The 25,163-nt window shown below is 42.4% G+C and overlaps 1 protein-coding gene across 4 annotated transcripts in view; it reads left to right on the top strand.

Annotated features, from left to right (window-relative positions):
• The window catches only part of tfr2 (transferrin receptor 2), a 52,592-nt gene extending 29,818 nt beyond the window's left edge, over window positions 1-22,774 (top strand). For all 4 annotated transcript variants that reach the window (XM_077225148.1, XM_077225149.1, XM_077225150.1 and 1 more), the window contains 7 exons: window positions 8,903-8,966; window positions 9,278-9,345; window positions 9,431-9,501; window positions 10,156-10,240; window positions 17,275-17,502; window positions 19,526-19,666; window positions 20,967-22,774. In XM_077225148.1, the coding sequence (XP_077081263.1) occupies window positions 8,903-8,966; window positions 9,278-9,345; window positions 9,431-9,501; window positions 10,156-10,240; window positions 17,275-17,502; window positions 19,526-19,666; window positions 20,967-21,209 (900 nt within the window). In that variant the 3' untranslated portion in view covers window positions 21,210-22,774. The remainder of the gene's footprint in view (window positions 1-8,902; window positions 8,967-9,277; window positions 9,346-9,430; window positions 9,502-10,155; window positions 10,241-17,274; window positions 17,503-19,525; window positions 19,667-20,966) is intronic.
• The last annotated feature ends 2,389 nt before the right edge of the window (window positions 22,775-25,163 follow it).

Raw genomic sequence — 25,163 nt, 5'->3', positions numbered from 1 at the left:
GTAGATGGGTGGGTGGATGGATGGTAGATGGGTGGATGAGTGGATGGGTGGGTGGATGGATGGATGGATGGACGGATGGGTGGATGGATGGTAGATGGGTGGATGAGTGGATGGATGGTGGATGGATGGGTAGATGGATGGATGGATTGGTGGGTGGATGGGTGGATGGATGGATGGTAGATGGGTGGATGAGTGGATGGATGGATGGTAGATGGGTGGATGGATGGGTAGATGGATGGTTGGATGGATGGGTGGATGGTAGATGGGTGGATGGATGGATGGTAGATGGGTGGATGGATGGGTGGATGGTAGATGGGTGGGTGGATGGATGGATGGTAGATGGGTGGATGGGTGGGGGGTGGGTGGTAGATGGGTGGATGAGTGGATGGGTGGGTGGATGTATGGTAGATGGGTGGATGGATGGGTGGACGGATGGGTGGATGGATGGACGGATGTACGGATGGATGGGTGGATGGATGGATGGATGGATGGGCGGATGGATGGGTAAATGGGTGGGTGGATGGGTGGGTGGATGGATGGATGGAGGGATGAGTGGATGATGAATGGATGGGTGGATGGATGGATGAGTGGATGATAGATGGATGGATGGATGAGTGGATGATGGATGGATAGATGAGTGGATGGTAGATGGGTGGATGGATGGATGAGTGGATGATGGATGACTGGATGGATGAATGGATGGATGAGTGGATGGTGGATGAATGGATGGATGAGTGGATGGTAGATGGGTGGATGCATGGATGGATAAATGGATGGATGAGTAGATGGTAGATGGGTGGATGGATGGATGAGTGGATGATGGGTGGATGGATGAGGGGATAGTAGATGGATGGATGGATGGATGAATGGATGGATGAGTGGATGATGGATGGATGGATGAGTGGATGGATGGATGAGTGGATGATGGATGGATGGATGAGTGGATGGTAGATGGGTGGATGGAAGAGTGGATGGTAGATGGGTGGATGGATGAGTGGATGGATGAGTGGATGATGGATGAGTGGATGATGGATGAGTGGATGGATGAGTGGATGGTAGATGGGTGGATGGATGAGTGGATGATGGATGGATGAGTAGATGGTAGATGGGTGGATGGATGGATGGATGAGTGGATGATGGGTGGATGGATGATGGATGGATGGGTGGATGGATGTGTGGGGGGATGAGTGGATGATGGATGGATGGATGAGTGGATGGATGGATGAGTGGATGATGGATGGGTGGATGAGTGGATGGTAGATGGGTGGATGGATGAGTGGATGATGGATGGATGAGTAGATGGTAGATGGGTGGATGGATGGATGGATGAGTGGATGATGGGTGGATGGATGATGGATGGATGGGTGGATGGATGTGTGGGTGGATGAGTGGATGATGGATGGATGGATGAGTGGATGGATGGATGAGTGGATGATGGATGGATGGATGAGTGGATGGTAGATGGGTGGATGGATGAGTGGATGATGGATGGATGGATGAGTGGATGATGGATGAGTGGATGATGGATGGATGGATGAGTGGATGGTAGATGGGTGGATGGATGAGTGGATGATGGATGGATGGATGAGTGGATGATGGATGGATGGATGAGTGGATGGATGGATGAGTGGGTGGTAGATGGGTGGATGGATGAGTGGATGATGGATGTATGAGTGGATGATGGATGGATGGATGAATGGATGGTAGATAGGTGGATGGATGGATGGTGAGTGGATGATGGATGGATGGATGGATGAGTGGATGGATGGATGAGTTGATGGATGAGTGGATGATGGATGGATGGATGAGTGGATGATGGATGGATGGATGAGTGGATAGTAGATGGGTAGATGGATGAGTGGATGATGGATGGATGGATGAGTGGATAGTAGATGGGTAGATGGATGAGTGGATGATGGATGGATGGATGGATGGATGAGTGGATGATTTATGGATGAATGAGTGGATGGATGGATGGATGAGTGGATGGTAGATGGGTGGATGGATGGATGGATGAGTGGATGGATGGATAGATGGATGAGTGTATGATGGATGAATGGATGAGTGGATGGTAGATGGGTGGATGATGGATGGATGGATGATGGATGGATGTATGAGTGGATGATGGATGGATGGATGAGTGGATGGACGGGCGGATGGATGGATGGGTGGATGGATGAGTAGATGGATGGATGGTAGATGGGTGGATGAGTGGATGGATGGTAGATGGATGGGTGGATGGTTGGATGGATGGATTGGTGGGTGGATGGATGGGTGGATGAGTGGATGGATGGATGGTAGATGGGTGGATGGATGGGTGGATCGGTAGATGGATGGGTGGATGGTAGATGGATGGGTAAATGGGTGGGTGGATGGATGGATGGATGGATGAGTGGATGATGGATGGATGGGTGGATGGATGGGTGGATGGATGAGTGGATGATGGATGGATGAATGGATGGATGGATGGGTGGATGGATTAGTGGATGATGGATGGATGGATGGATGGATGAGTGGATGATGGATGGATGGATGAGTGGATGGTAGATGGATGGATGGATGAGTGGATGATGGATGAGTGGATGAGTGGATGGATCGATGGATGGTAGATGGGTGGATGGATGAGTGGATGATGGATGGATGGATGGATGGATGAGTGGATGATGGATGGATGGATGGATGAGTGGATGATGGATGGATGGATGAGTAGATGATGGATGGATGGATGGATGAGTGGATGGTAGATGGGTGGATGGATGATGGATGGATGGATGAGTGGATGATGGATGGATGGATGGTAGATGGGTGGATGGATGAGTGGATGATGGATGGATGGATGGATGAGTGGATGATGGATGGATGAGTGGATGGGTGATGGATCGATGGATGAGTGGATGATGGATGGATGGATGAGTGGGTGGTAGATGGGTGGATGGATGAGTGGATGATGGATGGATGGATGAGTGGATGGATGGATGGATGGATGAGTGTATGATGGATGGATGGATGAGTGGATGGTAGATGGGTGGATGGATGGATGGATGAGTGGATGGTAGATGGGTGGATGGATGGATGGATGGATGAGTGGATGATGGATGGATGGATGAGTGGATGGTTGGATAGGTGAATGATGGATGGATGAGTGGATGGTAGATGGGTGGATGGATGTGTGGATGGATGGATGGATGGATGAGTGGATGATGGATGGATGGATGAGTGGATGGTAGATGGGTGGATTGATGGATGGATGGATGTGTGGATGGATGAGTGGATGATGGATGGATGAATGAGTGGATGGATGGATGGATGAGTGGATGATGAATGGATGGATGAGTGGATGGTAGATGGGTGGATGGATGGATGGATGAGTGGATGGTAGATGGGTGGATGGTAGATGGGTGAGTGGATGAGTGGATGGATGGGTGGATGATGGATGGATGGGTGGATGAATGGATGGATGAGTGGATGGTAGATGGGTGGATGGATGGATGGATGAGTGGATGATGGATAGATGGGTGAATGGATGGATGGATGATGGATGGATTGATGGATCAGTGGATGGATGGTAGATGGATGGGTGGATGGGTGGATGGATGGAGGAGTGGATGGTAGATGGGTGGATGGATGAGTGGATGATGGATGAGTGGATGGTAGATGGGTGGATGGATGAGTGGATGATGGATGGATGGATGAGTGGATGATGGATGGATGGATGAGTGGATGATGGATGGATGGATGGATGGATGGATGAGTGGATGATGGATGGATGGATGGTAGATGGGTGGATGGATGAGTGGATGATGGATGGATGGATGAGTGGATGATGGATGGATGGATGAGTGGATGGTAGATGGGTGGATGGATGAGTGGATGATGGATGGATGGGTGGATGAGTGGATGATGGATGGATGAATGAGTGGATGGATGGATGGATGGATGAGTGGATGGTTGGATAGGTGAATGATGGATGGATGGATGAGTGGATGGTAGATGGGTGGATGGATGTGTGGATGGATGGATGGATGGATGAGTGGATGATGGATGGATGGATGGATGGATGAGTGGATGATGGATGGATGGATGGTAGATGGGTGGATGGATGAGTGGATGATGGATGGATGGATGAGTGGATGATGGATGGATGGATGAGTGGATGGTAGATGGGTGGATGGATGAGTGGATGATGGATGGATGGGTGGATGAGTGGATGATGGATGGATGAATGAGTGGATGGATGGATGGATGGATGGATGAGTGGATGATGGATGGATGGATGAGTGGATGGTAGATGGGTGGATGGATGGATGGATGAGTGGATGGTAGATGGGTGGATGGATGGATGGATGGATGAGTGGATGATGGATGGATGGATGAGTGGATGGTTGGATAGGTGAATGATGGATGGATGGATGAGTGGATGGTAGATGGGTGGATGGATGTGTGGATGGATGGATGGATGAGTGGATGATGGATGGATGGATGAGTGGATGGATGAGTGGATGATGGATGGATGGACGAATGAATGGATGATGGATGGATTGATGGATGAGTGGATGATGGATGGATGAGTGGATGGTAGATGGGTGGATGGGTGGATGGATGGATGGATCGATGAGTGGATGATGGATGGATGAATGAGTGGATGTATGGATGGATGGATGGATGAGTGGATGGTAGATGGGTGGATGGATGTGTGGATGGATGTGTGGATGGATGGATGAGTGGATGAATGAGTGGATGGATGGATGGATGGATGGATGGATGGATGAGTGGATGATGGATGGATGGATGAGTGGATGGTAGATGGGTGGATGGATGGATGGATGAGTGGATGGTAGATGGGTGGATGGTAGATGGGTGGATGGATGGGTGGATCAGTGGATGATGGATGGATGGATGGATGAGTGGATGGTAGATGGGTGGATGGATGTGTGGATGGATGGATGGATGAGTGGATGATGGATGGATGGATGAGTGGATGGATGAGTGGATGATGGATGGATGGACGAATGAATGGATGATGGATGGATTGATGGATGAGTGGATGATGGATGGATGAGTGGATGGTAGATGGGTGGATGGATGGATGGATCGATGAGTGGATGATGGATGGATGAATGAGTGGATGGATGGATGGATGGATGAGTGGATGATGGATGGATGGATGAGTGGATGGTAGATGGGTGGATGGATGGATGGATGAGTGGATGGCAGATGGGTGGATGGATGGATGGATGGATGAGTGGATGATGGATGGATGGATGAGTGGATGGTTGGATAGGTGAATGATGGATGGATGGATGAGTGGATGGTAGATGGGTGGATGGATGTGTGGATGGATGGATGGATGAGTGGATGATGGATGGATGGATGAGTGGATGGATGAGTGGATGATGGATGGATGGACGAATGAATGGATGATGGATGGATTGATGGATGAGTGGATGATGGATGGATGAGTGGATGGTGGATGGGTGGATGGATGGATGGATCGATGAGTGGATGATGGATGGATGAATGAGTGGATGTATGGATGGATGGATGGATGAATGGATGGTAGATGGGTGGATGGATGTGTGGATGGATGGATGGATGGATGAGTGGATGAATGAGTGGATGGATGGATGGATGGATGGATGAGTGGATGATGGATGGATGGATGAGTGGATGGTAGATGGGTGGATGGATGGATGGATGAGTGGATGGTAGATGGGTGGATGGTAGATGGGTGGATGGATGGGTGGATCAGTGGATGATGGATGGATGGATGGATGAGTGGATGGTAGATGGGTGGATGGATGTGTGGATGGATGGATGGATGAGTGGATGATGGATGGATGGATGAGTGGATGGATGAGTGGATGATGGATGGATGGACGAATGAATGGATGATGGATGGATTGATGGATGAGTGGATGATGGATGGATGAGTGGATGGTAGATGGGTGGATGGGTGGATGGATGGATGGATCGATGAGTGGATGATGGATGGATGAATGAGTGGATGTATGGATGGATGGATGGATGAGTGGATGGTAGATGGGTGGATGGATGTGTGGATGGATGGATGGATGGATGAGTGGATGAATGAGTGGATGGATGGATGGATGGATGGATGGATGGATGGATGGATGAGTGGATGATGGATGGATGGATGAGTGGATGGTAGATGGGTGGATGGATGGATGGATGAGTGGATGGTAGATGGGTGGATGGATGGGTGGATCAGTGGATGATGGATGGATGGATGGATGAGTGGATGGTTGGATAGGTGAATGATGGGTGGATGGATGGGTGGATGGGTGGATGGGTGGATGGATGGATGGGTGGATGATGGATGGATGGGTGGATGAATGGATGGATGAGTGGACGGTAGATGGGTGGGTGGATGGATGGATGGATGAGTGGATGATGGATAGATGGGTGAATGGATGGATGGATGATGGATGGATTGATGGATCAGTGGATGGATGGTAGATGGATGGGTGGATGGGTGGATGGATGGAGGAGTGGATGGTAGATGGGTGGATGGATGAGTGGATGATGGATGAGTGGATGGTAGATGGGTGGATGGATGAGTGGATGATGGATGGATGGATGAGTGGATGATGGATGGATGGATGGATGGATGAGTGGATGATGGATGGATGGATGGTAGATGGGTGGATGGATGAGTGGATGATGGATGGATGGATGGATGAGTGGATGATGGATGGATGGATGGATGAGTGGATGATGGATGGATGGATGGTAGATGGGTGGATGGATGAGTGGATGATGGATGGATGAGTGGATGATGGATGGATGGATGAGTGGATGGTAGATGGGTGGATGGGTGGATGGATGAGTGGATGATGGATGGATGGGTGGATGAGTGGATGATGGATGGATGAATGAGTGGATGGATGGATGGATGGATGAGTGGATGATTGATGGATGGATGAGTGGATGGTAGGTGGGTGGATGGATGGATGGATGAGTGGATGGTAGATGGGTGGATGGATGGATGGATGGATGAGTGGATGATGGATGGATGAGTGGATGGTTGGATAGGTGAATGATGGATGGATGGATGAGTGGATGGTAGATGGGTGGATGGATGTGTGGATGGATGGATGGATGAGTGGATGATGGATGGATGGATGAGTGGGTGGATGAGTGGATGATGGATGGATGGACGAATGAATGGATGATGGATGGATTGGTGGATGAGTGGATGATGGATGGATGAGTGGATGGTAGATGGGTGGATGGGTGGATGGATGGATTAGTGGATGATGGATGGATGGATGGATGAGTGGATGGATGAGTGGATGGTAGATGGGTGGATGGATGGATGGATGTGTGGATGGATGGATGGATGAGTGGATGATGGATGGATGGATGAGTGGATGGATGGATGAGTGGATGGTAGATGGGTGGATGAGTGGATGGTAGATGGGTGGATGGATGGATGGATGGATGTGTGGATGGATGGATGAGTGGATGATGGATGGATGAGTGGATGGATGGATGAGTGGATGGATGGATGGATGAGTGGATGGATGGATGGATGAGTGGATGATGGATGGATGAGTGGATGATGGATGGATGAGTAGATGGGTGGATGGATGGATGGATGGATGAGTGGATGATGGATGGATGAGTGGATGGTTGGATAGGTGAATGATGGATGGATGGATGAGTGGATGGTAGATGGGTGGATGGATGTGTGGATGGATGGATGGATGAGTGGATGATGGATGGATGGATGAGTGGATGATGGATGGATGGACGAATGGATGGATGATGGATGGATTGATGGATGAGTGGATGATGGATGGATGAGTGGATGGTAGATGGGTGGATGGGTGGATGGATGAGTGGATGATGGATGGATGAATGAGTGGATGTATGGATGGATGGATGGATGAGTGGATGGTAGATGGGTGGATGGATGTGTGGATGGATGAGTGGATGATGGATTGATGGATGGATGAGTGGATGGCAGATGGGTGGATGGATGGATGGATGAGTGGATGGTAGATGGGTGGATGGATGGATGGATGGATGAGTGGATGATGGATGGATGAGTGGATGGTTGGATAGGTGGATGGATGTGTGGATGGATGGATGGATGAGTGGATGATGGATGGATGGATGAGTGGATGATGGATGGATGGACGAATGGATGGATGATGGATGGATTGATGGATGAGTGGATGATGGATGGATGAGTGGATGGTAGATGGGTGGATGGGTGGATGGATGAGTGGATGATGGATGGATGAATGAGTGGATGTATGGATGGATGGATGGATGAGTGGATGGTAGATGGGTGGATGGATGTGTGGATGGATGAGTGGATGATGGATTGATGGATGGATGAGTGGATGGCAGATGGGTGGATGGATGGATGGATGAGTGGATGGTAGATGGGTGGATGGATGGATGGATGGATGAGTGGATGATGGATGGATGAGTGGATGGTAGATGGGTGGATGGATGTGTGGATGGATGAGTGGATGATGGATTGATGGATGGATGAGTGGATGGCAGATGGGTGGATGGATGGATGGATGAGTGGATGGTAGATGGGTGGATGGATGGATGGATGGATGTATGGATGGATGGATGGATGAGTGGATGGTAGATGGGTGGATGGATGTGTGGATGGATGAGTGGATGATGGATTGATGGATGGATGAGTGGATGGCAGATGGGTGGATGGATGGATGGATGAGTGGATGGTAGATGGGTGGATGGATGGATGGATGGATGAGTGGATGATGGATGGATGAGTGGATGGTTGGATAGGTGGATGGATGGGTGGATTCAGATTCTCAGATGTCTAGTATAGAGGCTCATGTTGACTGTGTTGATGCTTGTAAACGTGTGTCACTGGGACTCTGTTTGTTTTCAGGGTTATCTGACGATGCTGCACCTGAAAGCTGTGGCATACTTCAGTCTGGACCAGGCCATCCTGGGTAACACACACACACACACACTAACCCAACCCCTAAACCTACCCATCACACACACACACCAACACACACACACATGTTTGTTTTTGTGATTTGTGAGGACATTCCATTGGCATAATAAAGTTTTTATACTGGACAAACTGTATATTCTATCCCCTTACACTGCCCCTATCCCTAAACCTACCCATCACACACACACACACACACACACACACACACACACACACACACACACACACACACACACACACACACACACACACACACACACACACCTGTTCCACAGCAGAATGACCTGAGCCCTTTGTGTGTAGGTGATGATAACCTCTCGGTCTACACCAGTCCTCTGCTCGCCGATCTCATCGAAGGAGCCATTAAACAAGTGTGTGTTTAACTCTCTTCCCTCAGTGTGTGTAAACCTGAACAACAGGAAGTGCAGTGTGTGTGGTCATGTGTTTGTGTTGCAGGTTGAGCATCCGAAACACACGGGCCAGTCGATCTTGTCTCTGGTGCAGCGTCAGGGCAACTGGAGGAACATGTGAGGAACCAATGTGTGTGTGTGTGTGTGTGTGTGTGTCTCTGGTGCAGCGTCAGGGCAACTGGAGGAACATGTGAGGAACCAATGTGTGTGTGTGTGTGTGTGTGTGTGTGTCTCTGGTGCAGCGTCAGGGCAACTGGAGGAACATGTGAGGAACCAATGTGTGTGTGTGTGTGTGTGTCTGGTGCAGCGTCAGGGCAACTGGAGGAACATGTTAGGAACCAATGTGTGTGTGTGTGTGTGTGTGTGTCTCTGGTGCAGCGTCAGGGCAACTGGAGGAACATGTGAGGAACCAATGTGTGTGTGTGTGTGTGTGTCTGTGTTCTGCTGATGTGTGTTAACGAGTGTGTTCTCCTGATGTGTGTGTGTGTGTGTGTTCTGCTGATGTGTGTTAACGAGTGTGTTCTCCTAATGTGTGTGTGTGTGTGTCTGTGTTCTCCTGATGTGTGTGTGTGTGTGTGTTCTCCTGATGTCTGTGTGTGTGTGTGTGTGTGTGTGTGTGTCTGTGTTCTGTTGATGTGTGTTAACAAGTGTGTTCTCCTGATGTGTGTGTGTGTGTGTGTGTTCTCCTGATGTGTTAATGAGTGTGTTCTCCTGATATGTGTGTGTGTGTGTGTGTGTGTGTGTGTGTGTGTGTGTGTGTGTGTGCTGCAGAGTGAAGCCCTTGTATCTGAACAGCGGCGCCTACAGCTTCACTGCGTTCGGGGGAGTTCCTGCCATGCAGCTGCATTTCAACGAGGTACAATACATGTTATATCCATTTAGTGTCTATTAAAGTTGGTCAGAGTTGGTTATTCTGGTGTAGATGATTGTCCAGAGAGTCACATGACACCCGTTTCTTTCCTGATCACACGTGTCTTTAGCATCAAATCATTATACGTGACTCTGGATCACAAAACCACAAGTCACGAGTCGCACGGGTGTATTTGTGGCAATAGCCAACAATATATTGTATGGGTCAAAATTATAGATTTTTCGTTTATGCCAAAAATCATTAGGATATTAAGTAAAGATCATGTTCCATGAAGATATTTAGTACATTTCCTACTGTGTAAACATATACAGTTTAATTTTGTGAGTGAATTCAGCAAAATCAAGAACTTCATTTGCACAACTTTAAAGGAAATTTTCTCAATGTTTAGATTTTTTTGCACCCTCAGATTCCAGATTTTCAATTGTTGTATCGACAATATCAATAATATTTCAGTATTTTTAATCAGATAAATGCAGCTTCGGTGAGCAGAAGACACGTAACCCTTGTGCATCAATAAAACAAGTTACACACAGGTCCATAGAGGACAAAGATGTGCATGTCAGAAAACTGTCATTTGAAGCTTGGGGGCGCAGACTTAAGTTTGGTCTCATGTTAAAGAAGATTGGCAGATTATTGTTGAAGTAAAAAACGTTAAAAAGTAAAACAAACAAAAAAAGTTGTATAGGTTTACGTTTATGAAAATGATTTATGAACATTATTTTATATTAAATGTATATTTTATGACACATGTTGCACTCTAAAACTGCTAGAAAATCACTGCCATAAATCTAAACAAGTCGTGTTCCAAATTTGAGGATGATATCTCATAAAATGAGCTTTCACACACACACACACACACACACACACACACACACACACACACACACACACACACACACACACACACACACACACACACACACACACACACACACACACACACACACAGTGAGAGCTCCCCGTTAGCTGCAGTAAAACTCACTGCGACACAGAGGCTGGATTCGGGATTTGCTGTACATTTTCTCTCAAATATTACAAACACACACGCTTTTTTTTTTTTAATTACGCACATACAAACCACTCTCCGACATCCATACCAACACACACACACACACACACACACACACACACACACACACACACACACACACACACACACACACACAATTATAGCTGCATAATGTGTCCAATTGGCTCTGTAATATGCAGAAGCAGAAAACAGGAATAAAGTGAGTAGTTGCTTTATAGGCCAAACCTGAGAAAATGGCACATCTGGTAAAATCTTTTAATTATGAAGTCTTGCCAACTGAATGAAAGCCTCTTAACAAAGATTGCATCATTTTACAGTTAAAGCTGCCGTCGGCAAAAATTTTTTGATCATATTCAGTGAAATCGACACTATAGTCCGACAGAACAACATAAATAAAGTGGTTTTAGAAAAAAAAACAAGCTTCTAACTCCACCTGGAGTGTGTTATTTGTGTGTTATGCATCGGGTCCAATCAGCGCAGGGGGGTGTGAGATCTGACTGTCAATCACAGGTCGTGCACACGCCCCCCTCGCGCACGTTACAATCACACAATTACATCGCCTGAAGTTCGCGCAGTAAGGAAGAGTGATCGCGGAAAAGATTCCAATTCCTCGGTTAACCTCAAGAGCTAGGAGGTCAAAAACAATACATGAAAAGAGAACACCTGCTGAAAAGGAAGAAAGCGACCGTGCTCCGTAAATAAAACCAGGATCAACATCGGATCGGCATTTGAAAGGTGGAGAGATTTACGTGATTTAATTGGGTTCAAGCTGGATGCAGAGCTTGCAACATTTCTTCTCGACAGGTAATTGTGCTTTATCAACCAGTTACTTTATTTCTTAGTGTTATGTTAGTAATCTAAGTATGTTTGCCCAAATGTGTCGGTATGGATAGTTACGTTAGCACTTGTTGGGCAGGTTCGTTAGCTTTGTTTGCACTGAAATCCGTGTGAACGTAACGTTAGGTGGATAAACATGTCCAGATGAAGGGATAAAGTTCTGCTTTATGGAAGAATCAATGCTACTCTATCTTTCTTACGAGAGTAAGAACAGTAATAAAGCTTGTGTTATTGTATGTGCTATCTGACTAGCTCCAAATACTCCATCGTGTTGATGGATGCGCATGAGACGGGCGCGTTCACAGAAAATCAGTTTCACACGCACTGACGAGCACAAACTCGGTGGGAGGGTATTCGTTGATAGTGGGGGAGGGACATGAGAGTTGTAAACATTCAAAATTTTGCCTAAGTCCACTCAATCTGCCAGACTTGCCGACTGCAGCTTTAAAGGTGACATTATTACCCATTTTCACCAGATGTAATATAAATCTATGGTGTCCCCAGAATGTGTGTGAAATTTCAGCTCAAAATACCTGATCATTTATTATAGCTTGTAAAATTTGCCCCTTTTTTGGGTGTGGGCAAACGCTCTGTTTGAGTGTGTGTCCCTTTAAATGCAAATGAGCTGCAGCTCCGCCTCCGTTCAAAAGAGGGCGGAGTCTTTACACGAGTTTCAGAAACTCTGGCAATAACAAAACAGGCCAATCTCACTCATCCAGAATCCCAGAATAACCAATAGCGTGTGCAGCTTTACGGAGAGACTCAGGAAGAGTTTCTGAATGTTAGTGGAGACATTTATGTAGTTGTTGTGGAGTTAAATTGATCATCTCATCATCATGTTGAACTTCTACACAAGTGTCCACAGTTCCTGAGGTGTTTATAAAACAGCGGTGACATGTTCTGGTCAATAGTGTTCAGTGCTCGTCTGTGCTCAACGACAGAACATTTTCAGGCTTTGCTGGATCTTTTACAATTGTGTTAGAACTGCTCATTAAGCAGATTAAGAGCCGGTAATATTATAAACGTGCAGATTAAGAGCCGGTAATATTATAAACGTGCAGATTAAGGGCCGGTAATATTATAAACGTGCAGATTAAGAGCCGGTAATATTATAAACGTGCAGATTAAGAGCCGGTAATATTATAAACGTGCAGATTAAGAGCCGGTAATATTATAAACGTGCAGATTAAGAGCCGGTAATATTAAAAACGTGCAGATTAAGAGCCGGTAATATTATAAACGTGCAGATTAAGAGCCGGTAATATTAAAAACGTGCAGATTAAGAGCCGGTAATATTAAAAACGTGCAGATTAAGAGACGGTAATATTATAAACGTGCAGATTAAGAGCCGGTAATATTATAAACGTGCAGATTAAGAGCCGGTAATATTATAACCGTGCAGATTAAGAGCCGCTAATATTATAAACGTGCAGATTAAGAGCCGGTAATATTATAAACGTGCAGATTAAGAGCCGGTAATATTATAAACGTGCAGATTAAGAGCCGGTAATATTATAAACGTGCAGATTAAGAGCCGGTAATATTATAAACGTGCAGATTAAGGGCTGGTAATATTATAAACATGCAGATTAAGAGCGGGTAATATTATAAACGAGCAGATTAAGAGCGGGTAATATTATAAACGTGCAGATTAAGAGCGGGTAATATTATAAAGGTGCAGATTAAGAGCCGGTAATATTATAAACGAGCAGATTAAGAGCGGGTAATATTATAAACGTGCAGATTAAGAGCCGCTAATATTATAAACGTGCAGATTAAGAGACGGTAATATTATAAACGTGCAGATTAAGGGCCGATAATATTATAAAGGTGCAGATTAAGAGACGGTAATATTATAAACGTGCAGATTAAGAGCCGGTAATATTATAAACGTGCAGATTAAGGGCCGGTAATATTATAAACGTGCAGATTAAGGGCCGGTAATATTATAAACGTGCAGATTAAGAGACGGTAATATTATAAACGTGCAGATTAAGGGCCGGTAATATTATAAACGTGCAGATTAAGAGCCGGTAATATTATAAACGTGCAGATTAAGAGCCGGTAATATTATAAACGTGCAGATTAAGGGCCGGTAATATTATAAACGTGCAGATTAAGGGCCGGTAATATTATAAACGTGCAGATTAAGGGCCGGTAATATTATAAACGTGCAGATTAAGAGACGGTAATATTATAAACGTGCAGATTAAGAGACGGTAATATTATAAACGTGCAGATTAAGAGCCGGTAATATTATAACCGTGCAGATTAAGAGCCGCTAATATTATAAACGTGCAGATTAAGAGCCGGTAATATTATAAACGTGCAGATTAAGAGCCGGTAATATTATAAACGTGCAGATTAAGAGACGGTAATATTATAAACGTGCAGATTAAGAGCCGGTAATATTATAAACGTGCAGATTAAGGGCTGGTAATATTATAAACATGCAGATTAAGAGCGGGTAATATTATAAACGAGCAGATTAAGAGCCGGTAATATTATAAACGAGCAGATTAAGAGCGGGTAATATTATAAACGAGCAGATTAAGAGCCGGTAATATTATAAACGTGCAGATTAAGAGCGGGTAATATTATAAACGAGCAGATTAAGAGCCGGTAATATTATAAACGTGCAGATTAAGGGCCGGTAATATTATAAACGTGCAGATTAAGAGCCGCTAATATTATAAACGAGCAGATTAAGAGCGGGTAATATTATAAACGAGCAGATTAAGAGCGGGTAATATTATAAACGAGCAGATTAAGAGCGGGTAATATTATAAACGAGCAGATTAAGAGCCGGTAATATTATAAACATGCAGATTAAGAGCGGGTAATATTATAAACGAGCAGATTAAGAGCCGGTAATATTATAAACGTGCAGATTAAGAGCGGGTAATATTATAAACGAGCAGATTAAGAGCCGGTAATATTATAAACGTGCAGATTAAGGGCCGGTAATATTATAAACGTGCAGATTAAGAGCCGCTAATATTATAAACGTGCAGATTAAGGGCCGGTAATATTATAAACGTGCAGATTAAGGGCCGGTAATATTATAAACGTGCAGATTAAGAGCCGGTAATATTATAAACGTGCAGATGAAGGGCCGGTAATATTATAAACGTGCAGATTAAGGGCCGGTAATATTATAAACGTGCAGATTAAGAGCCGGTAATATTATAAACGTGCAGATTAAGAGCCGGTAATATTATAAACGTGCAGATTAAGAGCCGGTAATATTATAAACGTGCAGATTTAGGGCCGGTAATATTATAAACATGCAGATTAAGGAACGGTAATATTATAATAAGATCCTCCTCATACCAGAACAAAATTACTGGGTTTCACTTTTCACGTTTTCTGTGTTGGTAGAAGCACCGAATTATAGCACTTAAACACGGAGAAAGTCAGATTTTCATGATATGTCTCCTTTAAAAGGCCCTGGGATTAAAAATTAAAAATTATTTTGTGTTACTAGTGTAAAATGTATTTATTAAAGGAAATGGGGGTAAAGATTTTACATAAAGATCATACTGATATCGATGCTAGCATTAATCCTCATATCATTCTAGTTTTCTGAGCAGCAGTGATGTGTATGTGTGTGTGTGTGTGTGTGTGAGAGAGTGTAACATTTTAAATTGTAATAACATTTCACTATTTGAACTGTTATTTTGATCAGATAAATGCAGAAGAGACTTAAAGATCATACTGATATCGATGCTAGCATTGCTCCTCATAGCATCCTAGTGTCCTGAACATGAGTGGTGACTCATTATTTGAAATATTTCAGTCTGGCTTTCGAAAATGTCACTCCACAGAGACTGCATTGGTCAGAGTTCTTAATGATATTTTAATTACTTGCGACTCTGGTGATTTTACAGTACTTGTTCTTCTCGATTTAACAGCAGCGTTTGATACTATTGATCATACCATCCTAATTGACCGTTTAAGGCATTATGTTGGTATAGGAGGTACAGCTTTGAAATGGTTAATATCATTTTTAACAAATAGGAGTTTTTCAGTTAAGATGGGCGAACGTTATTCGAGAACAGCACACCTACACTATGGAGTTCCGCAGGGCTCTATTTTAGCTCCATTATTATTTTCTTTATATATGCTTCCTCTTGGGTCCATTTTTAAAAAACACGGGCTGTCATTTCACTGCTACGCAGACGACACACAGGTTTATTTGAAACGAGATTTTTTAAGCCTAACGTCTCTTACAGCATGCCTAGAGGAGGTAAAGGCATGGCTTTCTTTAAATTTTTTAATTTTTAACGAAAAGAAAACCGAAATCATTATGTTCAGCCCATATGAGCAATCAAAACCTGTTAACTTAAATCTGGGTGAGATGTCCGTGTATTTAAAACCCTGGGTGAAAGATTTGGGTTTTGTTTTAGACGACAATCTAAAATTTGATCGTCAAATAAACTCTGTGGTAAAATCGTGTTTCTATCAGCTACGTCTGCTCGTTAAGGCAAAACCGTTTCTCTCATTCAAAGACCTTGAAAAATTAATTCATGTATTTATTTCGACGAGATTGGACTATTGTAATTCATTATATTTGGGAATTTGTCAGCAAACACTATCTCGTTTACAATTTGTCCAAAATGCTACGGCCCGTTTTCTGTGCAACAAAAAAAAGAGAGAGCATATTACACCAATTCTAAGATCATTGCACTGGTTACCGGTGTGTTACAGAGTAGAATTTAAAGTATTACTTTTAGTTTATAAATCTTTGAATGGATTAGCACCAACGTATCTAGTGGAATTATTAATAGAACAAAAGCCTGCAAGGTCTCTGCGCTCTTCAAATCTGGCCTTACTTTCTACCCCAAAATCGCGGCTAAAGCGCAGAGGAGATCGAGCGTTTTGCATCGCTGCACCTAAACTTTGGAATGCTCTCCCAACTAGCTTAAGACAGGCTCCATCTCTTACTATTTTTAAATCCAAACTTAAAACATATTTATTTTCAAAAGCTTTTGATTAAAAACTGTGTATTTATATGTGCCTACATGTTTCTTAGATATAAAGTTCCGTATTGATTTGTGATTCTATGTGGAAAGCACATTGGTCAACAGCTGTTGTTTTTAATAGTGCTATACAAATAAATTGTCATTGTCATTGGTGTGTGTGTGTTCAGGACGCGCGCTCGTACCCGTTCGTGAACACTCATCTGGACAGCGTGGGGCGTCTGCAGGAGCTTCTGCAGGGTCGTCTGGGTTCAGTGGGTCGAGCCGTCGCTGAGCTCGTGGGTCTGATGGCGCTGAAACTTTCCCACGATCACATTCTCCCGATGGACGTCACGTGTTACGGCAGCACCGCTCAGCAGCTCAGCACTACATTAAACCAGCACACCGCGCAGCTACAGGTGCACAGAACACACACACACTCATATATACGCTAAACTAGCACACCGCGCAGCTACAGGTGCACAGAACACACACACACTCATATATACACTAAACCAGCACACCGCGCAGCTACAGGTGCACAGAACACACACACTCATATATACGCTAAACCAGCACGCCGCGCAGCTACAGGTGCACAGAACACACACACACTCATATATACGCTAAACCAGCACACCGCGCAGCTACAGGTGCACAGAACACACACACTCATATATACGCTAAACCAGCACACCGCGCAGCTACAGGTGCACAGAACACACACACACTCATATATACGCTAAACTAGCACACCGCGCAACTACAGGTGCACAGAACACACACACACTCATATATACGCTAAACCAGCACACCGCGCAGCTACAGGTGCACAGAACACACACACACTCATATATACGCTAAACCAGCACACCGCGCAGCTACAGGTGCACAGAACACACACACTCATATATACGCTAAACTAGCACACCGCGCAGCTACAGGTGCACAGAACACACACACACTCATATATACGCTAAACCAGCACACCGCGCAGCTACAGGTGCACAGAACACACACACACTCATATATACGCTAAACCAGCACACCGCGCAGCTACAGGTGCACAGAACACACACACTCATATATACGCTAAACCAGCACACCGCGCAGCTACAGGTGCACAGAACACACACACACTCATATATACGCTAAACCAGCACACCGCGCAGCTACAGGTGCACAGAACACACACACACTCATATATACGCTAAACCAGCACACCGCGCAGCTACAGGTGCACAGAACACACACACTCATATATACGCTAAACCAGCACACCGCGCAGCTACAGGTGCACAAAACACACACACTCATATATACGCTAAACCAGCACGCCGCGCAGCTACAGGTGCACAGAACACACACACTCATATATACGCTAAACCAGCACACCGCGCAGCTACAGGTGCACAGAACACACACACTCATATATACGCTAAACCAGCACACCGCGCAGCTACAGGTGCACAGAACACACACACTCATATATACGCTAAACCAGCACGCCGCGCAGCTACAGGTGCACAGAACACACACACACTCATATATACGCTAAACCAGCACACCGCGCAGCTACAGGTGCACAGAACACACACACTCATATATACACTAAACCAGCACACCGCGCAGCTACAGGTGCACAGAACACACACACTCATATATACACTAAACCAGCACACCACGCAGCTACAGGTGCACAGAACACACACACTCATCACACACATCGGTTCATTAAACATGACCATACTCATATACACACACACCTTCAGAGTAACACATGACACAAAGATAATGCAATAAACATTCACTAAATTACAAAAGTACGTTACTGAAATCTTTAGAAGCTTCTTTCAAAAATTTTTGAAATGTAATTGCATTTATCTCACAATTCAGATATTTTTTTGTAGTTTGAAGTCTAAGTCCATAAACCTCCAATTCTGTCTTTTTTTAAATTCAGTTTATATTTCTGTTCTAAAACAGTCTATAAGCCCGCAATTCTGACATATCTTTTTTAATTCCGAGTTTATATTTCTTAATTCTAAAGCATTTATAGACTTTTTATTTACAAATTCTAAGAAAAAAAAGTCAGAATTGTGAGAGAAAAGTCTATATATTTTTTTTAATTAAGTGGCAGAAACGAGTTCTCATAGATAAAATTAAGAAAAAACTAAATTTAGTTTGTCTTATGTTTCATAATGACCTCTTACTGTTTTTACCATAAATTATATTGTAATTCATAATTTACAGTAAAAGTTCAGTTTTCACCCTGTATGTTAATGTTACTTACAGTAATGTGTTTTTACTGTAATATTTTTACATTATTTTTTAAATATTACACACATTTTGACAGTGAGCACACCTCACAGACTTGTGTTGTGATTATATGACGTATAACCCAGTAAGAAAGCTTCAGTATTTCAGCTGCTGTGTGTCTGTCAGTCTCGAGGTCTGTCTGCGCAGTGGGTCTTCAGCGCTCGAGGGGATTTCAGCAGAGCGGCCAGGAACCTTCACGATGCCATAAAGAACAGCGACGTTCAGGACGAGAGACTGGCCCGACTCTACAACACACGCATTATGAGGGTGAACACACACAACATGCACTGAAAAACAATAGTTTACTCCTGAGACCCAGGGGAAAAAAGTTTTGTGAATTTAGTATTTTTTTTTTTGTCATTACATTGTTCAGAGCATAATTTTTTTCTAAAAATAAAGATATTTTTTTAAATAATATTTTATTCATATGTTATGCTATGTCCTCTGTAGAAAACACCAGGACTCAATTTAAAACAAATAAAATAAAAAGACATTAATAGACATGAATAGGCAAAAACAATTGGTATTTAAAAAATACATTTTTTGGGTTTCAGGATTTTATATTCCAAATCTAATTTGCATACTAATGTGTTCTTAGGGCAACATGTAATGAAAAAAGAAGCGTAATAATGGGAGATTTTCATAATAATATCTAATATTTCATAGGAATATTGAAATATAATTTCTTTCCCTATTCACTTCTTGTGTCTCCCAAAACGCCTGATAAACATGATTTATCTATATGTATAAAATCAATGTTTTGTTTCGTAATAGAAAGTCATATTTTGATATGAAACCCATAACATTTTCCTGAGATGTTTATTTATGACAACCAATTTAAATATGTATCCGATTAAAATGATAATTACAAAATATGATCATATTTCCATAAGAGTGTTAAATTTGATTGCTAAATTAATGTCAGTCATTTTTAAAGTCCAACGAGAGGTAGTTTTCATTGTGAAACTTCCAAACATTTGGTGTCTCTGAAAAGCCCTGAATGTCTTTACACGAACTTTATGTATGATGTCAGAGAAATTCACTAAAATATAATGAATATACTTACTTAGTATTTTTGTCTTGTTTCCAGTCCAAATATCTAAAAATTCTTAAATCAAGATGCATTTACTAGATGAGTAAAATGATATAAGATATTAAGTCTTGTTTTCTGGGGGAATTAATCAAAATTAAGTGAGTTTTTGCTTAAAACAATTTTGGCAAAAATCTGCCAATGGGGTGAGAAAAATAATCTTAATTCAAACAGAAACAACATTATTTTTCTTTCCCCATCGGCAGATAATTTAGCTTGTTTTAAGCAAAAATTCACTTAATAATATCTTATGTCATTTTACTACTTCAGTAAATGCATCTGGATTTAAGAAATGTTTGATATTTGGACTGGAAACGAGACAAAAATACAAAAAAAGTAAGAAAAGCATGTTTTTGCATTGAAAGTGTGTTCCTGGGTCCCAGGAGTCATTCTGAACTCAAAGGCACAGAGTGTTGCGTTTCAGGGTAGTTTATCCACGTTAGATGCGGACTCACAACACGTTTTTATTGCACACAGGTGGAATACTACTTCCTGTCGCAGTACGTTTCTGTGGTGGAGACGCCGTTCCGTCACGTGTTTCACGGGCGTGGCGATCACACTCTGAAAGCGCTAGCGGACCATCTCTCGCTCCTGCGCTCGGACCCGCAGATGTTCGACGAGGCCCGTTTCCGCCGCCAGCTAGCGCTCTTCACCTGGACGCTACAGGGCGCTGCTAACGCGCTTAGCGGAGACGTCTGGAACATAGACAACCCTCTGTAGAGCTCCACATGAACTTTAGCGTTAGCGTTTATTTATCCAGCCGACCCAGGACAGTCACTCTAATTAGGGATATTCTACAACGCTAGCTTCATTTAGTATGCGTTCTATGAATATGCAAATGATTCTATGAATATGTAAATGAGCCCCGCCTCCACTCACTCACTCAGCTCAGAGATCCACTCGTTGACGATCACACGTTGATCTGATTGGTTACAAGGTAGTTTGTGACGTCAGAAACACGTCAGTTTTTGAGACTGTCTTTGTTTCACTGCAGTTTTAAGTAGAAAATACTCAGCAATGCTGTCGACTTATGAATTTACACATGATTTGTCTTAAAGCGTATTAAAAACACCACATAGACACATAAACAACATTAAAAGCGTGTTTTTCACCACAGGGAGACTAATTTTAAGATATGTATATGAATTAGCTTACTCAAATATTTTAAGTTGAGAGCGATTAAAATGAGTACAAAATAAAAAACTGCTTACTTAAACTTTATCTTAACTTAACTTGATGTAACTTATTTGGGTTGAGAGTGTAGTAATACAAACGGAAAGACAATAATTTTACGTTATGCGTTTTCTCCCCCTTAGAAACAGGCTGAATGTACCAGGACACAAGAACAAGTTTAGTTTAATATAAACTATATAAACAGACAAGGGGCCAGAATATGAATTAAAGCGCTTAATTGCATGTTAAGCATTTTTTTCACAGCAAGAAAAGACATTAAAAGCCTCATTACGGTGATATTAAGACCAAATTCGATAAATAGCTTATTAATAAAACATACAAAGTACAAGCAAATTTCACGTTTAGCGTTTTCGAATTTCCCGAATCGTATTGGATCGCTTCTGGTTCAGATAGTCTTTTCATATCTGCTCAACAACTGTGATTTACTAAAATGTTCTTCTTTGTCTCTTCTGGTGATCTTCTGTTATCTAAGCGACCACTGTATATCTCCACGTAATTTACTTTGTTAATTAACAGTTATGATTGAGAAGAGATTATTTTTTTATTACCGAGTGATAATGAGACTCTTATGAATGTGTGCGGTAATTATCGGGAGCAGTGACTCTCATAATTATGACAGTCATACTGTCGTCCAATCAAAAAGCAGCATCTGCTTTTAATCAACTCTATGATGTCACATGACCCCGCCCTCAGGCTGTGACATCATTGTAGTCACGCCATGTCGTCATTACCGTTCTTGTGATATTCCAACTTGTAAAAAGCATTAACGTCCTCATAGTACTCGTAATTGCAACTTGTATCACATGACCACTGTAACGCATTGATAGTGTTGCCATAGGATCGAATAAATTGAGGATGCTCCGAGTAAATTGTCACGTGTTGTCGACTCGAAATTACGGTAATTATGACATGGAGTGAACGCAGCATTTTACCTGTAAATCAGGTGCATCTCATGTTAAAACCTTCAGTCTGGATTGATGTGTTGAGCAACTGATCATCTGTCTGTCACTTACTGTATTGATCATTCTGAAGGGATTTACAACATATGCTGTATAGTGCATTTCAATAAAAATGTTTTTTTCTCTCTCAAATACCAGTTTTATTATTTTTTTCAAAAACATCAACATCTTCACATGAATACATGGTTGTGCCACTTTGCGGGTTTGGAGCAAAACAAACGGGCAAAACTGCAACTTTGAGAGAAGTTACAGTTTAATTATAAATACTTAAAGTAGTCTCAAGGTATTTTATAATGAACACAAACCAGAGAGCAATCTGATGAAACGAGGAGCAGCGCGGGAGTGCGCACACAGAGACTGAAGAGTTTCTAAAGTAAGACCAGGGTAAGACACATTTAATTCATGACAAATTTAATTAATGACTTTTATTTAATGTAATTTCATTTTAAAATAGTGACGTTTTCAATAAAGAATTTTGAAAATATGTTTTAACTCTAAATAAATGTAATTTGTCATGTAACAGCCATTAAAATCAGTGTAACGTTAATGGAGTGGTGAACTTAAATATTTTTCTTTGTGGCTCAAATACCAGTTTTATTGATTTTTCAAACATATCTACAACATCATCAAAGGAATAATGCATATGTATATAATAAGTTATTTGCTGGTTTTACCTAATGGACCAAACTGCAACAATGAAAGAAGTTTAGCTGTAAGTTACATTACTAAAATAATATCAGCGTATTTATAATATATCAGCGACAGTCTTATGAAACGTTTTATTTAAATTTAAAAAGAGACCGTTTGAACGGGCGTACAAGGCGCATGCGCAAACAGCGCCTCGAGCAGCAAGGAGAGGAGTTTCTGAGGTAAGAAATATTTGCTTCACGCTTAATTAATCTAGTACTTTTAACGTTATATACTCGATTAATGCCGAATTTGATTTTAAATTAATTACGTTTTGGATAAAGAACAATATTATGAAATAGCCGATAAAATATCACTGTAGTGCCGTGTTTAATTTCTGACGGGAATGAAAACGAGGGTGAGGGAAAAGTTCAGTTTGTTTAACGCGGTAATTGTTGAGCAAAACTTTCATTAGACAAAATGTCTATAAAACGGTATATATGCGAAAAATAGATTACATTGAAAGTAATATAAAAAAATAAAACAGAATGACAACGTGAATATTAAATTATAATTTCAGTTCATGGTAATCTGTAATATCTTTTAAAATATCTTGTAAACTTGTAGTTTATTTACACTTGACATTTTAGTTATTTCCACTTTAATGTAATTATTTTTTCTGATCAGATTCATGAGGTGAGTATGAATTATTTCTTACAGTCTGTATTTACATGCGAGTTAAATATGAAATTGAAATAATTTTCTTCTTTGACTCCAGGATCAGCGATCATGATCATCCTCACGGTGGCCGTGTCCTTCACGATGTTTTCCTGTGAGAGCTCCGCCCATCATGATGTCATATCCTGTGGGAGAGAGAGGGATTCGATTTTGAGGTCTCAGTGCTGTTATTGTATTATTGTTACAGTAATATTTCAGTTATTTTCAGCTGAATCAGCACAGACGTTCAGATGAAAATGAGCTAGAATATTCCTGTATGAATTATTACACCGAGTGACTGACGTCTGTCGATGAAATCTTCCCAGTCGCTGGTTCTTCATCTCTCGTCTTCACTCTCTTCTTCATCACCACCGTCACTTTCATCACTATCTCCTTCCTCACTGCCATATTCCTCCTCTTCTTCCTCATTATCTCCTTTCTTTTGTCCTTCATCCTCGCTCTCTCCATATCCCTCTTCATCAATATCTTGCTTCGCTTTATTTTCCTCATTTTCTGTGCCTTCCTCCTCTTCCTCGTTTTCTTTCACTCCTTCTTCCCCCTCTCCATTTCCTCCTTCATCTTCTCCCTCCTCTTTATTTCCTTCTTCCTCTTCCTCATCTCCGTTTCCTCCGTCCTCTTCATCTCCTTCCTCTTCCTCGTCTTCTTCTCCTCCTTCCTCTTCATCTCCTTCCTCTTCCTCATCTTCTTCTCCTCCTTCCTCTTCCTCATTTCCTCCATCCTCTTCATCCTCTGCTTTTTTCTCTTCGTTGCTGTTTCCCTCGGAGTCGCTCTGAAAACCATCAGAAACTCAGATTTGTGCGATGATTTAATTCAAATCTACACTGAAAAAAGTACATTTATGATTTATGTATTTGAATTGCATATAGAATTTCCATTTATTTAGATCACACAGTTTAACATAAACAAACTAATTAAACTTAACTTGATTCATATTTTTCAGTCATTGTATTGTGAAAAGCGCTATACAAATAAATGTGAATTGATTTGATTTAATTGGCTATATTTTTCTAAATACTTTTATTCAAATTCAGGGCTGGAAATTGCGATCATTTTGGTCGCATATGGTCCTGAAATTTAATCTGTGCGACCTAAAAATATGTTTGGGAGCATTTGTGCGAGTGCAAAAAATGGTTGTGTTGTGACCTGTTTTTATTTC

The sequence above is a fragment of the Siphateles boraxobius genome, unplaced genomic scaffold, assembly GCF_051911475.1.
Source record: "Siphateles boraxobius isolate OS27281-9 unplaced genomic scaffold, OSU_SipBor_1 126, whole genome shotgun sequence".
In the NCBI taxonomy this organism is placed as follows: Eukaryota; Metazoa; Chordata; class Actinopteri; order Cypriniformes; family Leuciscidae; genus Siphateles; species Siphateles boraxobius.
This window is presented reverse-complemented; position numbering and strand designations above follow the sequence as displayed.